The sequence below is a fragment of the Buceros rhinoceros genome, unplaced genomic scaffold, assembly GCF_000710305.1.
Source record: "Buceros rhinoceros silvestris isolate BGI_N320 unplaced genomic scaffold, ASM71030v1 scaffold43519, whole genome shotgun sequence".
NCBI lineage: Eukaryota > Metazoa > Chordata > Aves > Bucerotiformes > Bucerotidae > Buceros > Buceros rhinoceros.
The window spans coordinates 5451-22339 of record NW_010434037.1 but is presented as its reverse complement, the minus strand read 5'-3'; the positions used below and the strand labels follow the sequence as shown (position 1 = coordinate 22339).

The 16889-nt window shown below is 41.2% G+C and overlaps 1 protein-coding gene across 1 annotated transcript in view; it reads right to left on the bottom strand.

The window, feature by feature from the left end:
* Positions 1-16889, bottom strand: part of VRK2 (vaccinia related kinase 2) — a 39452-nt gene that overhangs the window by 17261 nt on the left and 5302 nt on the right. The window contains exons 2-7 of the mRNA XM_010144309.1: positions 12170-12234; positions 11589-11658; positions 10680-10767; positions 10431-10539; positions 8984-9076; positions 1413-1545 (exon numbers count right to left, since the gene is read on the bottom strand). Coding sequence (XP_010142611.1) covers positions 1413-1545; positions 8984-9076; positions 10431-10539; positions 10680-10767; positions 11589-11658; positions 12170-12234 — 558 coding nt within the window. The remainder of the gene's footprint in view (positions 1-1412; positions 1546-8983; positions 9077-10430; positions 10540-10679; positions 10768-11588; positions 11659-12169; positions 12235-16889) is intronic.

Sequence of the window (16889 nt, the reverse complement as noted above, 5' to 3'; positions counted from 1 at the left end):
ACCAGGAAGAGCGGCCAGAACCAGGCCTCCAGAAAACACACTGTATGCTTGGGAGGGCTAGGAGAGTCTGAAACTGATCCCCTCTTCACCACAAAATATTTTTTAGCAGGTGCAATTGTCTTAGCAGCAAATACTTGACAGTCTTATTTCATTTTTCCTAATGACCAGAGTTAAACGATTGCAGGTTTTAACAGCGCCGGCAAATTATCAAGACCCTCTACATTACATGGTCAATGGTCCTTTTAATAGAAAAAGCAATAATATACAGTTGTTTGTGCCAACTAAAACTCGTTAGAAAGTATTAGTTTAAGGTAACAGTTCAGCAGCTATTAACGAGCACAAATTTCTACAATTATGGCTTGTGACACTATGATCCCAGCAAAGCTGGCAGCAAAAACACGTTCCTTTTGTTTTAGGAGATCTTGGGGGTGAGGGAGGGGAACAGGGGAAAGAAAAGTTAACAAAAACACTGTTTCATAGCAAGAGTCAAAGTTTTTCAATAATCACCATTTTTTTCACTAGCATAACATTAGAATTGACTTTTTGTCTTGCTGACATAGCAACTAAGAAAGTTGTGTTGCATTGACCATATTGATTGTGAACAATGCAGCCATCAGTGGGACTTTGCACCATATATTTTCGATATTGACCTCCCATTCCCTTTTCCATGGCTCTATGGGTCTGCTATTGGATTTGGACTGCAGTGTAATAAACAGCTAAGGTTTAATTAATGGTAAATGAATACAAGACATAGGTTATGACTTTAACTAATTAGGGAATTGTTGAATTAAGTCTGCCTTGGAATGCAAGGCAGTACAATCAATATCCAATAAAAGGACTATGTATGTAATTTACCTGCAAATGTGTTTCCAATACCATCAAAGTGAGTTTAAATAAGTAAGATATATGAAAGGCTACTGGAAAAAGATTTCAAAAAGTTAACACTTTATGACTTCAGAAAAAGGTTTTTCTCCTTGCAGGAGGAATGTCATCTTGAAATATCCTCTCATAACACAGATGGTGACACTCAGACACAGCTCTCCCTAAAGGACAGTGCAGGCTCCAAACATTTTTCCTTGACAAGGCAGCATTAGCAAGTACTGCCTGTGCCTCTGCAGAGGACAGCAAACACAAACCAGTGCTCCCAACTTGAACCAATTAAGTTTAATGGCAGGTTCTTCTTCGGGCATCTCGGTCCGCCCCCCAGTGCGGCAGCCTTTCGGTTTTAAGCCTGCTGCCCCCCTCCCTCCCCAGCCCTGGAGAAGCGTTCCCAGGTACAAGAAGAGGTCACCACACAAGGGTCTGATCAACCCTGAGCAATCCCCAAGACTCCTCCTATTGTACACAGCAGCTCTCCCCGCCTGATTACTCATTCTGTAATCGCTCCTCTGAAATAAAAAAAAGAAACCTACCTACTCCCTTGTGGGCATCTATGCTGGTAAACTCTATTGTCCCATTATGGCCCTTCCTAGGATTTTCCTGATACTGTTTGTGGTTCCCATTGGGACAATATCTGTAGGAAAGTCCATAATCTGCAAGATAAACCTGGAAGACATGAACAGACAAATGAATAATGCTTTTGTCCTTTGAAAGTATAACCTTTATAATTAAGTCTTAAGAAACTGATAGGTTAAGGACAGCCTTAGATCTAAATTTTATTAAACCAAATGGTGCCTCAGGATAAAATATGTACAACTGGGGGCTATAACAGCTGCCCTCCCCATTTAAATCCTTCCACTACTCTACTCTTATCTTATTTCAGAGCTGAGCAGAATTTCAGGCTTTTTATTTTGTTCCTAAGCTCTCTCCTCTCCAGGTGGGCATCTAGACATCGTAAACTGCAATATGCCTTTTATGTATCGTCACGTTGCTTATGGACCCTTCCCCTCCTTACTTAAACAGGCACATCACAGCCCTGTTCATGTTTTCCATCAGCTGAGGCTTTACAGCTTCTTAGCAGCAGTACAACTGAAAAGCCAGAGGAAACGAGGCAGCAGCTTCCCCCAGCCAGCCTGGACACGGGGCACCAGCACTAACAGTGACAGTGACCACTGGGCTGCTGGGCATTGGCCCAGCTGCAGTCCCACCTTGTCGAACATCACTGTCAGTAACTTCCCACTGGCAACACCTATTTAAACACACGGTGCAAGATAAAACAAAGCAAACCCAACTATCTCCCCCTCCAACCCCAAAAGCAATCCCAGGAAATCACTGCTAAATTTATAAGAAATTAAGAAGGCACAGAACCACATTTCACTCCACATTACTCTGAAGCAAATCCATGGAGCTCAGTAAGTGTAAGAGAAAAAGAGATCTGGCCCACACTTGTATATTGAGACCAGCTCATGCACTCTGCCCCACTCACCTTTCCATCTGAGCACAGGGGATCTTTTTTTTTCCAAGACACTTCACTACAGCTCCCTAAATAACCAGAGGGAGTAAGCCCCCCAGTTCTGAATGATATATGCACTTCAGTAGTCTTAGGACTGAACCGTGGAAGTATTAACTGACTTTAAACGTGGTTTTGCCGCTCACATAATTCAGATTAAGGGCACAAGCCCACTTTGTGAAGTTCATATTAACAAGTTCTACCCTCCAACAGAGGTGAACTTAATACACACATGGTCAATCACTGCAGCACGGCTGACAAGCAGGAACTTGTTGAAAGCAGCTGGAGTTTCATCACTGTCTGTCTACCCCACGACATCCCATAGGTTATTTTCTCACTCCGTCATTCTCACACTCCCACCCGGCCTTTGCCCCTTACATTGACCAGTTCTCACATTAGGTAATTGCTTTTTTTATAAATATCCAAGTATGGTACTTTAAAAAATGCTACAGACTGCTATCATAATCCCCATGGAACTGATCTCTGGGGCAAAGGCTGAATCATCTACAGGCATAGAGAGATCATTTCTACTAAATCATTTTATATTATAAAGAAAAACTTCTTATTCAAACAGCTTTATTTGCTCTTTAGCTAAAGAATAGCTTATCTATAAAAGTCTAAAATAAACTCTATCACTCACTTGTAATTTAATTATGCCACTCTTGGTAGAGGAAAAAACAAAAAACACTCAAGGAAACTTAATGCATTAATTTTGTAGCATGTTCTGTTGAACTACTGATTCCTGTTTGTGCTCCAGGCAGCCTCAAACAGTGGGACGGCTGCTCCGGTCTTACTGTTTATGCTGCAGGATCTGTGCTCATTTGGAGCGTGTAAGCTGGGCCACAGCACTCGCTTCCTGCAGGGTGACAGCTTTGAACATTACCGGGGATGTTTTTCACCTGACAGACCATACAAACTACGACATGAGATTAAAGACCGTAGGCACGTCAAGGGACAAGGCGTAAACTTTGCTGCATTGACCAATCTGATTTTCTCCTGCGTATTCCTGATGCTCTGATCCCTGTCCTAACTAAGCCCACAGTCAGTGCAAGAGAACTAATTTAAACTACCCAAACACCAAATTTTGTGAGTCTTCTGCATCCTCATGGGCTGGGAAGGAGAGCGTAGGCTAGAAGGAGTATTCTGCCCCAGCTAAGTGGCAGATTTTGGACTTTGCTTGACTACAGATTTGACACGTACAATAAAAGGAAATACAGAGCGAACTTCAACCTTTAAAAATTTAGGTTAGGTCTTCTATTAAAATGAGATTTTAACTGTTAGTAAAAAACAATACAGGAAGAGCATCTCTGCCAGCTCCCTGGTTCTGCTTGGGCCGGGGACGCTACCTTATGTGATAGACGCTTACATACGGCAGCCTAGCCTTGGTGGAATTTCAAACTATCTTAACAACAGGGCATCTAGAAAGAAGCCACAAATATTTGCTAGTCAAACTTGAACTACATAAAAAAGTAACCAGTTATCCTACAGGTAAGTCACAGTAACTATTAATCCATTTTTAAGTAACAGATTTGCTTAAAATACCTTCAGTAGTAGCATCAGCAGAGCAGTTCCAAATTGATACTGAAACCCCCTCTAATAGCGAGAAGTAGCTTTAGCTTACTCTGCCTTGACTGATGGTGGCAAGACCCGGAAACCAAAAAGCCATCACTTCTGAAAGCCACTTGCAAGCAATTGCCACAGCATCTATGACTGCACCATAGTTTGCTCCAGAAGCTGGTCACGAGCATCATTGTCCAGCTTCCTTCTGAGCCATTTATCACTTCAACTTTCACACTGGATTTTTTCCACAAAGCCTCTTGGCCACCACCAAAAAAAAACCCCCATATCAATCCCCATCAGCTTGTACAAAACCAGCAACGCGCTGTTACAACCTTGCCACAACCATTATCTGAATGACTGCATTATTTTAAATTACCGTTAATTTCATTTCATCAATTCTCATTATAACCCTTTCATCATTAAAAAGATACATAGTTCTTTCTAGCTGGTTGTCACTTTTTGACACTAAAACTTTTTGACAGCGTGCCCTTCCAAACTTGCTCAGAACAGGGTGCGTAGGGGCAGGTAACGAATTTGTAGGTTGTTGCCATTTCTTAATGTAAGTAAGGGTATGTGGAGTGGGAAGAGAGAATATTGAGAAAAATTAAGTCAGTGTTTCAATATTAAGTCAAAAATAGAATTTCAAATTAAGTTATGTGTTTCAACACCAGAAATATTTTTCATCTGCATGTTTTTCCAGGAACAACAAATAAGAGAACAAAATGTATGCAGGGTAAGACAAACACCTGAAACATGACCTGGTAACAGGGATGATAACGGTGTAACAGAGCCATCAGCCAGCTTTGGCTGTGTTACAGTGTACACCCCTTCCCACACATTTATTTTGACTCCAAGTTTCTCTTTTATACACCTCCCAGTGTGCACTGGACTCAGCAGTGCTTGGCACGATCTGTTGTTAATAGATTTTGATATAGATTAGGAGCCAGATTTCTAAAGCCTTTGCACTTAATTTCACGCAAACATGAATGTTCTCATCTTATTCGAGCGAACAGTCACACCGGCACAATTATTTAGGTGCGCAAGTGACCAGCCGTCAGTTTGGCAGCCCTCTTGTCCTTTCCATGCATGACCCCTGCGCAGTGCTTTACAGCTGAGAACTATCTCCTCAACACTTAGAATTTGTGCAGCTTGTACACACTACGATATCTAACTGCACTGCTCTGGAAAGCCACAGCCTGGCTGTCTGGATCCCCACAGGGTTCTCTGTCTTGAGGTACACCTAGCAGGAGATTTACCGCTGAAAGGATAACAATGCAGTGATTTTCTTAGCGCGTGTTCTTCCCCGTGGTTCCATTACCAGGCTTAAGTAATGTGCTGTAAATAATTAAGTAGATACCTGCTAATAAGAGGCAGATTGGTTGCTAATGGCCATAGTGCTGTCACCTTCAGTTGGATGTACACTACAAAAGGGCTAAAGGTAGGCTGAAGTCCAGCTGGGGACAGAAGTAGCATCTTTCACCAGACAGAAGCCAAGGAAGGGGGAAAGCAGGTTAAACAATGGAGAGGGGAAGAAATAGCCTGTGAGTTGTCTGTGGCAAGTGCCCATGCTGGAATTGATTGAACTCCAAGATATACGGGCCATTGCTACAAAAAGAAATCAAACCAGCATAAACAGATCTATCCAAACGTAGCAGTAGGACTGATGAAAGAAAGTTAGGACCATCTGATCATGAAGCTGCGTCTCAGAGCAGAGGCAGAGCCAGCACCCGTGAGTTAAACCTCAACTGTTCCTGTACGGTATCTCTGCATGCTCATCATCATCACGGCTTGGCGTCGCGGATGAAGATTTGGGAAGGGCTTTCCCCACGCTTACTGCAAGCGCGCCGATAGCTGAAAAGGCCGATGAAAGATAGGCAAGACCAGTTGCAAAGAGCACACCAGAAGGTCTCCTTGGGTGGTAGAGTCGAGGCACAGTTCTTTCTGCGCTGTCTTTTCTCCTCGAGACTGATTCTACGTGTGCTCTCAAAGGAGGCGGCAGCGTTATGTGTGGTGTGTCTCCAAATCTCCCGATCGGAGGCCAGGGTGGACCAAAAACACAGGAAGGAAAATAGAAGAGATGCCCATGTATTCCATGGGGGAAGAAAAAAGAAAATACAAGGTAATTGTTTTGAAGAGGCATTCTGCCAAACCTTGTTTCTCTTATTAAAAACTCTGATTTTAAGCTCTTGTCTGGTGACCGTTTGTCCCTTTTTATAGTATCACAATTAAAATGAGGTTAATGGGTTTGAATTTCTCTTTTAGAGGCTATATCAATAATGCTTATTCTGCTTTATCACACAAACAGCTACTGCCATGCACCAAATTACCTTTACCTCGCCGCAATACTGAGACAGTGCTTCACTTGTCCTGTAATTTATAGGTCTGATCAAGTTCTCTTTCAGGCCTCTCCGAGATTCACGGGCTGTGTACTTCCCTCAGTACATCACTCCTGCTCTGTCAGTCATTGTGCTGGGTCCCTGTTCAGAAACATATTGACTAGAGAATTGATCTTTTGACCTGTAACTCACAGAATGGCCTCGCTCCCTGCTAGTGAATAGATGTGCAGCAAGCTGCTCTTTGAGGTCAGTTGATTCTGATCTTCTAACCATTTCTAAACATCATTTGGAGGTCACCGAGTGACAGGACCTTTACTTTATTTGTTTCTCTGCCTTGCCACAGAAGGTAAGGGAGAGCAGTGTGGATTTCACACATTCTTTCAAAAAAGGGGACTATGATATTTGTTGGCTGTGGTGTAAGTTTGCCAGGTTAATTTACAGAAGAGAGAGAGTAGCAGCAGAAAATCTAACACAGAAAAATGATCTTTTTTGGAACTGTAGGACATCAGACAAGTTCGCACATAAGGGTACACATGAACTAAATGATAAAAAATGCAATGTAAAGGTATACATGCTTTTTTGAACAGATTTCTGTTACTACCCCAAAACAGAATATGAAAATATACTTTGTAACTGGTATCTTAATCTTTATATTCAGTTTTCTTTGAAAAAGAAATTTCTAGAATTAAAGAACACTTCCAATTTATTTTCTCTTAAAATCCAAGACCCTATAGAGCAAGAACCCTCCAGCATAAAATTCCTAACAAAAACTCCCCACAGGAATCGTGAGGTCAGACAGCTTTATTATGCCAAGTCCCACTGGAGCCACAGGTCTCAGCTCGTATTCCAGAGTTGGAGTCCGCACTGGCTAGATGCTCTCGCTCCCTCTGTACAAGATTAAGTTGATCCCTTCACCTCCTCCAGTTGTTTTAAAAAAAACCAAAACATTTAGCAGACAGTGTTGGACAAACACTTCACAGGTTTTGGGTAGCAGCAATAGCACGTGAGGTTCTATCTGAAGTGTCCAAGGTGAGTACAAGATTGCCAAACCAAAATACAGCACCTCCAACACAATACATTCGGCTCCCCGGCACGTTTTAAAGATGGCTTGATTTGTAAAAAAGGCTGTCACGACATCATAAAATCTTCCACAGGAACCGGACACATGTGGAATTGGAAGAAGCAACTATGATGGCAAAATTACACGCAAATTAATGGCACATGCAAACAGCCAGGATGTGGCAAATGCACAATCATCACACACGGGCCATTCTAAATACCTGGTTCTGTGTGAGGATATTGTTGAGTACTGCTCCTAACCCAGGTAAAGAACATCTGTCGAAGTATGGGGCACACAGCAGAGTCAACAACTCCAGGGGACGGATATTCAATTACAGGCATATGTAGATCTGCCAGTTTGACACTTTAAGCTGTGGTGTTGGTGAGATTTGTGCATGTTGAGCTGGAAGCTACTTAACTGGAATATCTATTGATTTATTTAATAAACGTAACTAAAGTTATTTCCACCTAAAACCTCTGTCCAGTACCTTATTTTTAATCTGCCAATGAATTTACTACTCCTGAAAACAAAACACAAGTACAGCACGATCTTCATGCAGACAACACGAGAAATAAATCAGAAAAATCACCCCACAATATGGCTAATTCAAAAGCAGCTGATCCAAGTCAGCTATATGTCTTAAAATTTTATGCTTACTGTAAATGGACACTTCCAAAACGATTTCAATGTGGAAAAACAGCAGCATATCTTGCTGTCATAAAAATACACAATAGCCAAGACAAAAGAAGTCATTTGAGTTATGTTAATGGCTTTGGGTAGCAGATCGTTTTGCCTCTAAATAGCCTCTCCTTTGGATTCAGCAGGCTGGTAAACACCATAAAAGGAGATTATGCACTGCCTGCTACCACTGCCTAAAAACATGGTTGTTTTAAACAGCCATCATAGTTTTCAAACTATGTGTTTTAGAACTCTGAAAAGTTAAATTTGACTCAACCATTTAACTTAGAACTTGTAAAAAAGCAGATACAGTTCAACGGCTCAGCCTCCAGTGGCAGTTTTGCAAGACCTGTTTCAATTTTTGTTTTTCTGCTGCAGTGATGAAGAAAAAAGTATTGCTTACAGCTAATTATATTTCAGTGAAGTTTTTTTCCTAAACTTTTTTTTTCTCTAGGAAAAAAGCATGCTTAGATTTTTAGTAACTGAGAAAATAGCATGTGGAGTATGGCAGGATCCAAAGATTAGTTCCAAAACATTTCACCAAAACACTTTGATTTCAAGGCCAGGTTCGGGCTTTAGAGTGTCAGAGAGCAGCAACCTTAATCCTACTTACGGCTTATATCCACCACAACCACCGGAACATTAGAGTGAGCAGCATGGAAACACAATTCGTGACAGTATTAGAAAGCTACAACTGCCCAGGAAGGAAAATACAGTGGGCCACAACCCAAAACTCTAACATTCTTAAACTGGCATAACCTGGACAAGAAGTTAGGTCCTGCTTCTTTCTCAGACCTCAAGCTCCACAGAGCCACTCTGAATTGTCATGAGGGGATGCGAATGTTCATGCATAAACTTTTTTTAATACGTGAACTGTTAATGCAGAATACACATAAATTACAACTGCTTAGTAGTTGTAAACACATTAGAGTAACAGTGTAGATAAATAAACATGCTTACCTCGTGTGGACTGGTGTAGCCCAAAAGTAGATTTGCTGCTTTAATGTCACCATGAACATACTCATTTTCATGTATATATTCCAAAGTATCCAACTAGGAAAGGATTTAGAATAGAAAACATCATCATCTGTCTCCACTCTGCTCCCAACCCTACCACCAAGTTTCTCACTTACACAGTGAAATCAAGGGCTACACAGACTGAGCGTTTGAGTGACAGCACAAGGACTACCCAGTCTGTCCACCGGGCACAGCGCTGGCACCAAATCATAACCAAGCCATACTTTGCCACGAGGTATCCCTGTGTAAGTACCTACAAGTACCAGCTTCTAAGGTCACAAAGCAAGAATGAAACTTGTACTTCATAAATGCTAGAGAAAATACTGAGAAATACCAAGCTCCAAAAAAGAACATTTATAATATATTTGATCCTGACAATTATGACATGACCTGCATTTCATATCACCGTCACCCTGCTTCAGCTCCTAACTGAGGTACGATAGCTCTAATTGTTATGAAAAAAACCACATTTGCACTTTAACTCATACGATCAAATCCTGCCTTTTGGAGAGTACAGACTGTTACAAGTTTGTCTGTTATGTGACCGCTAAAGCCCTTTGCTTTTTTTTTTGTAGGTATAAAGGAAACTTCGGTGGTGTCCAGACTAAACCCCTTGCTTCAAGCAGGACTAACAGAAGTTAGATCAGGTTGTACAAGAGATTGAATAGTCAAGGTTTAAAACTTCCCAAGGATGGAAGTTTCACAGCCTCAGGGAAGCACATTCCAGCGCTAAGACTCTCTGCAAAAAGTGTTCCTTGAACCTCAGAGTTCCTCTCCCCGCAGCTCTCGACCATTGCCTCTGTTCCACTCGCTGTGCACCTCTGTTTGGCGATAGCAGGATTTCCCACACGAGTGGTTTTACCAAGGAGCACCCATAGTACATCCATTACATAGTACATCCATAGCACTTCCATTAGTACATGCCACTCTACAGACGTTTGAAAACTCAACTAGCATTTGCAGACTAGCCTAACGCTGGCCTGTACAACCAGTGCGTCAGCAAACACATGGGAAATTTTGCATTCAGGCATGTAATAGTGAACTTTGACAAATATGGATGTCTAATACAATACCCTTCAGATGCTGGGGGGAGAAGAAAATCAATATATGTTAAAGCATACAAGAACAGGCTTAAACATCTCACTCGAGACACATTTTGAAGTGTATGGTCTATTAAGCTATTAGAGAAAATTTTGGGTTGAACTCTCCAACTTGCAGGCTGCAGGGGGGTCTTGATTTTCTATTTAACAATTATTTTATATAAAAAAAAAGAAATAAAGAAGATATATAGCATTTACACATATTTAATTCTAAAAAGCAAGAGCTTCCTAAAGGGACTATATTACAAAGATCATTTTCTAGTTGAACTCAGCAAGTTTGAGATACATACCATTCGTGCCCCAAGCTGCAGAACAGTCTCCTTCTTAAATCTGCGTCCACAACCTTCAAAGATTCTTTGAAGGTCTTCCCCCAGCCTCTCCATGACCATAAACCTATAGCTATCAGGAGATACATAAAAAGAAGAATTCCTTCAAGACAAGACTGAAAAAGTTTGTGTCAGACTGAAAGGACTTATCTCCATTTTGTTGAAAATGGATCCTCAGTCAGTTTGAGGCTTAATTACAATTCATCTGATTACCTTCTTCCCTTGTACTCAGCCAAGCCTGATCCCCAAAACACTGGAATCCCTAAACATCTTATTTTTTTGAGATCCATCCATTTTCTTACTGTAATAATAATAAAAAGATAACAGTGGGTTAAAGGTAGCTATGGTATTTCAGGTACGACGTGGTGGGGGTGTTGTTTTGTTCGCGCTATCAAGCCAAGACTTTGAATGAAACAATGAAACGAATAAGACTTATTTGGCAGTTTGTGAGGCAAACAACTCAGACCAGAACTTCCTCTGAAGTTCGGTACGTTCTGCAAAACAAGAAAGAGCTTTTTGTTCTAGCAATGAGGTACTTTGTTTCCTTGGAAGGCAGATAAGCAATTTTCAATAGCTGAAGAAGTAATTCCTTTAGAAGCTCTACTTTATTCAATACAGAATGCTTCAAGCTATCCAAAGTGCTTATGTCTACCAGCAATCCAAGTCACCTAAAGTCTTTAGGACAGCTCCCATGAATAAATCACATCCACGCTCAAGTGTCTGCAGAATCAAGTGCCCTGATTACTACCAAATCCTGTGATGATTACACACACTCTTAGCTCTGCACATGGAAATAGTTACTAGCAGAAATACGGTCAGCACTCAGTCCGTGTAGTACCTGTGCCTAAAGCTGGCCTCCGGCTGGAGTCCATCCATTGTTGTGCACTCCAGAGTGTGCACATAATAAATTTGACATGCTTCTGTTCTCCCTTCTGATCAGGAAGGACATCCAAGGAAAGCAACCTACAGCAATCTAAAATTATTACAGAACCAACTGGGATCCGTTCAGGGTATATGAAATGAGCTGACTGCCAAGCTCTAAAGCAACAGTTCTTATTAGAAGTAATTAAACTCAAATCTGTGCTTCAATCTACCTGAATCAGAACTGATTATATTACTTACTTTGGTCTTGTTTTGCAGCCCTCTGGTAAAATTTGAGTTCAGAAAATAAGGGGCCATTTTCAAGATATTCCTAGTGAGAAATAAACAAACTTAGTACCATGAAACACATTAGAAAGACAACAGTTTCTAAACAAAAGTAGATGAGAAATTCAAAGAGGGTGGAACCCCTTTTTTCCCCACCTGCCATATACCAATGCCATCTGCAATGTAATTTTAATAAGTAGCTAAAAAGAAAAGTTGTTTGGCAACACATCTGCATAAACAACACAGATTCTTGCAGGAATTAAAGACACTATTGGCAGAAATATTGTAGATCAGGTATGTTTAAGTTGATAGTCTGATTTTCCTTACTAAATGGTTGAGGGCGGCAGCCAAGGAAAGGAAAGAATCAAGTCAAGGAAACAGTGTGTGTCATAAAAATGCCAAATACACCCCCTAGCAGGGGAAGTATATCGACATATAAAGGAGAAGAAACCAAAAGCCACAAGCATGCAATACAGACCCCATGCTGAAAATAATAGATAATTAAGAGAAAGAACAGCATACAAGTTAACAACGTAGAAATGAGATCTATGCATTACCACTTTAATTACATGCACTGCATCATCTTCTACAGGAACAGAAGTTTGAGGGGAAGCTGCAAAATGAGAAAGAGATGGGGATCAGGGTGTATGCAACAAAATATAATTGCAAACAGACCAAGCTAATATCGCATAAGGTGAACAAAAAAATAAGTGACAAAGATACCCAACATTTTCTCCTGCTTTTAAAGATCAGAGTTTTACCAAGTTCAAGGAAAAACAACACAAAACCCCCACACATGGAGGTTTTAATCAACAGGTACAGAAGCAATTTTAACCCACGTTTTCAGAGCTCTTGCCCTCAGTGCTAATAAAGGAGTAAGCAGGATGTCCCCGTTGCAGGTTTGCACCACAATGAGGTGTTCCATTGTAACAGACTATGGTTAAGTCCTTCAGTCAATTGGGTAACCTCTGTATTTGGTTGCTGTCAATCCACTGTCGTGACAAAGACGCCACTTAAAAGTTATGACCTACATTATGCTTCTAGACAGGCTTGTCTGCTTTACTCTATCAGAAATTAATTTGGCCCTAGAACCTTGATTTTTATTCTGACATTATTTAGACACTGGCCTAAGTTGGGGATAGCACAGCCACCACCTGCCTAGAGGGGAGGTGAGGGATTGTGCTCCTAGTGCAAGAGAGATTTCAAAACAATAATTGACCACATGTGCCAATTACAGCCCAGGAGACAGAACCTCTCTGCACAGACAATGCAATCCTATTTTCTTCTGACCCTGACAGAACTATCAGTTCTCTCTGATACTACTGAAGCCACATAGAGCTACACTGGGATTAAAATTTAATGAGACTAAATCATCTTTTAGAATCATCACTGAAAAAACTAAAAAGAATACAGTTCCTAGGAAATAAGCGTCCCTTTCAAACTTCTTATAATGATCAAATACCAACAACAGTCCAGGTGTGAAACACTTCAGCCATCAGCACACACAAAAATAGACTACTTTCATCTGCATAATACAAATCGAGTAAACGCGGGTCTAATCAAACCATCCAAGCTTACACTGTTTGATGGTCAGGGCATAAAAACAGTTTTACAATGAACAGGCTCCTTCAGCTTCCATCTTCCTTCAATTCTATTCAGGATTCGGGTTGATCCAGCCGTGTACACACCCCAGACACCCACAGGGTCCCCACTGCCTTCTGTCTGATGCTCACCCACATCAGTGCTTCTGGGCTAATAATGCATTAACATCCTAAGACAGTGGCTCTGGAAGGTGGGAACTATCCAGGGTCTCAAACGAGTAGCAGCTACATTCACATACAATCTGGAACTATCACACAATCCCAAAGGAAATTTTGGTGAACTTTGTTTTGCCATATTACTGTTCTGAAGTGGGACTGAAGGCACAGGTACTTGAGTCTTTTTCTCTCTCTGCCACATGTAGACTACACGTTAACAGCTGAAGGCATCAGTTTAAAGGAACACATCTCATGTGTTCTCATTGCATTCAACAACATCACGTCACCTTGACAGGCTTAGATGTGTTCTCTCACTAACACAGATCAGAAAAGAACCCATGTATAAGAAAACGTATCTCAATACCAGGTTACTTAACAGCAGGTTGATAGGTGTATCAAGTATAAAATTTAAATGTATTTGAAAGAGTCTGATCTAACTTCCCTGTAGACACCTTGACATTTTATGAAGAGAGGCCTCATTCACGGTAATGTGGAACAGACAGTAACAGCTGTCAGGGTAATGAAGAAGAGCAATTAACGGGAGGTAGCCCAGCAAAAGGGCCTAACCCCCATGGCTCTTACACTGTGCCGGCGCGGGTGGTTTCGGAGTCACACTGAAAGAACATCCTGAAGGAAAATAAACCCAAACCTAACCGGCAACTGTTACAATAGGAATAGGGAGGAAGAAGTCTGACAAAGCTCAACAAGGTACAAGAACAGATGCTCCACAAAATGAGTAACGTGAGATTCAAATCTACAAAGAAGAAATGGTATTGCTGGTTTTACTGCACATACACGAAACAAGGCGTAGCATTCACCATGAAAAACACACTAGACTTCTCTGCACAGATAACACGTAGACAATTAATCTCGCACATACAGATAAGCAGAATTTACACGTGTACCTTTTGTTCCATCATTTTAATTAACCATTCCAGTATCAGCAGCAATACTTTAGCTGCAGCTCAGAAATAAGACAGACTAGTTTTTGTCCGTAAATAAACATAAATGGTTTTTTAAAAATTGTCTCATTACTATGTATAGTTACTTAACAGACTGGAAAGGCTCCCAAGGTTTAACAAACAGTCTGATTACATACCTCATAGACCACCACCACATACTCTCCTGCGAGTTTAGCTCATAGTTAATTACTGTATACTCGTAATTAGCCATGTGCTAGCCTCGTTCTGTGTGGTAGCACATGGCTATTTATAATATTACAATCAGTTAAATGCTGACTGCAGGACAGTAAGCAGAGACCCTGCAGGAGAGCAGTGCTGATAGGCAGGAGGTCTCCCATGGCATATAAGTACACACATAGAGTACCAGGAGCCCTATACGGCGAGATTATGGTTGCAAAGGATGTCTTAAAATGGCATAACAAGTGTGAGAGCTCCCTGTTTATGCTGCTTTTATCAATCAGAGCGGCACAGTCTCCTTACGTGGGGGAGAGGTGTTGATGCACACAAACAATCAAAACCATTGTCTGTGTAATTGTTAACTGGGAACACTGGGAAGACAGAGGGGCTGCGGCTGCTTCTATCTCATGCCAAGACAAGTCTCACAAAACATTTGTAAAGGGCAGAGGGCAAAGCTCTATTTTCCCTTCTTCCCCTCCGTTCCACAACCACAGCTACCACACCAGGGAAAAGTGTACAAATTTAAACCGCACGCCAAAATAAAACGGTGCGGTGCACAGTCTTTGCCATAATTTCCAACTGTTGTCCCTACTCTGCAGAGCAAATAATTTACCTCAAATTAACCCATGTCCAGAATTCCCTAGTTCCGCCCAGGCGCAGCCATTATGGTCTTATCATCCACTTCAATCGTGAATTTCATCCGGTTTGTTGCCGAGTGCCACAACCTTAATTAATGTAGCTTTCTAAATGTTATTCAGACATGGTAACAAAAGGGTGTTTCTGGATGAACTGCGATTTCCTCCAACCACACAGCACAACTGCACGCAGCCTGACAAAGAAACGTGCCAACTCTATGTGCCAGTTCAAATGTGCTTGTTGTAGTTTTAGCAGTTAATTTGTGGCAGTCACATTTGGAATATGGTGAAATATTTTCAATGGCTCTCACAGAACCAGTTCTGTTGACAAAGTTTACACAGTGGAAAAGAAAACAGCATTGATTTGGCTGTTTGGAAAAAGAGCCCTGCTCCTGTCCACAGCTGGTGTCTTTGCCACTGCTGGATAGATTTGTTCAGGAAACATGAATAAAATTATTTCAGAAGCTCTCAGGTTGCTCGTATTTTATTTTTGCCTTGTTTCATTTGTTGGCTAATCCTGAAGAGTGACTTTTGTCTTTATTTCTGTAAAAAAAAAAAAAAAAATCAAAAATACCACACTTCGAAGTTACAGGATATCTACAAAAAAAGCTGGAAAAATTCTGACCCTGTTTGAGTCAAGCCAAGAGCTGTTAAATTCAACGACTACAGGGGAATGTTGCTCAGAGCATCTAACACTAAAAAACACTCCAAGTTGCAAGAAGAGTTACTAAACACCAAAATGTACACAAATAAATAAAAAATAGCATCTGCTGTTTAACACGCAACTTAAAATACTTCCTACATACGGAGGGTGCCACGGCAAATATTTCAAGGTGAACAAAGCACATTACAGAGCCCTCTGTACCATGCTCGTGAAAGCATCTTCCACAAGACCTAACTAAACTGGTTTTGGTAGAAAATGGTGCTCAACTGTTTTGCAGAGAACTGCAAATGCCTCCAAGTTAAGGACATTCAGTACTGGTAGGAAATTCCACTACATTTCTTACACATCTTTCTATAAAACCTTCATCTTGATTCACTAGAGCCAAAGTTTTGTATTCCCCAGCAACAGAAGCCACTGTTTGACTTTCAAAGTTAATTACTCTAAGCTGGAACAGCTATGACACATCCTTTAACCCCAGGCAGAAAAGCTATGCATGGTCTGCTCTTACAGCACTCTCAGATGGGAGTCCAGGCCTCTAATATTTAAAACTTGGTGCACAAACTGTTTTCTGGCAAGATTCTGCTCCAGCCCATCTGCTAAGCTGACATGGTGCCCACTCTGAAGATGCGGTGCCAGTTTTAGTGGGGTACAGGTGCCAAAGACGGCTGAAGGGAGTGCCCTCCATAAAGCAACAGGTGCCCTACCCTTCAGCCAAAGCTCTTCCTCTTGCCATTTAACACTGCGCTGAAATTTATCCCCCACTGAAAAATAGATGAAAAAATAAAATCAAACCTGCTGTCTTAACTTTCTAGTTTTACTTGGCCTGCTGGGGTCTCAGTTTGACAGAACTCTTGCAAGGTAGACTAACAAAGAGCCCAACAACACCTCCCAAATCCCAAATCCATACATATAGGGAAAAAAACCCAAACAACACATTACGTGGCAGGAAGTGCGATAGTAATGATCTCCGCAGACTTTGTAACAGGGCTCAGACTACCATGTAAAAGCAAGTTATGATTTCAAAGTTCAGACTTTAGCCTACAGAGGATCAGAAAAAAGAAAGAGACAAGATTCCAGAGGAA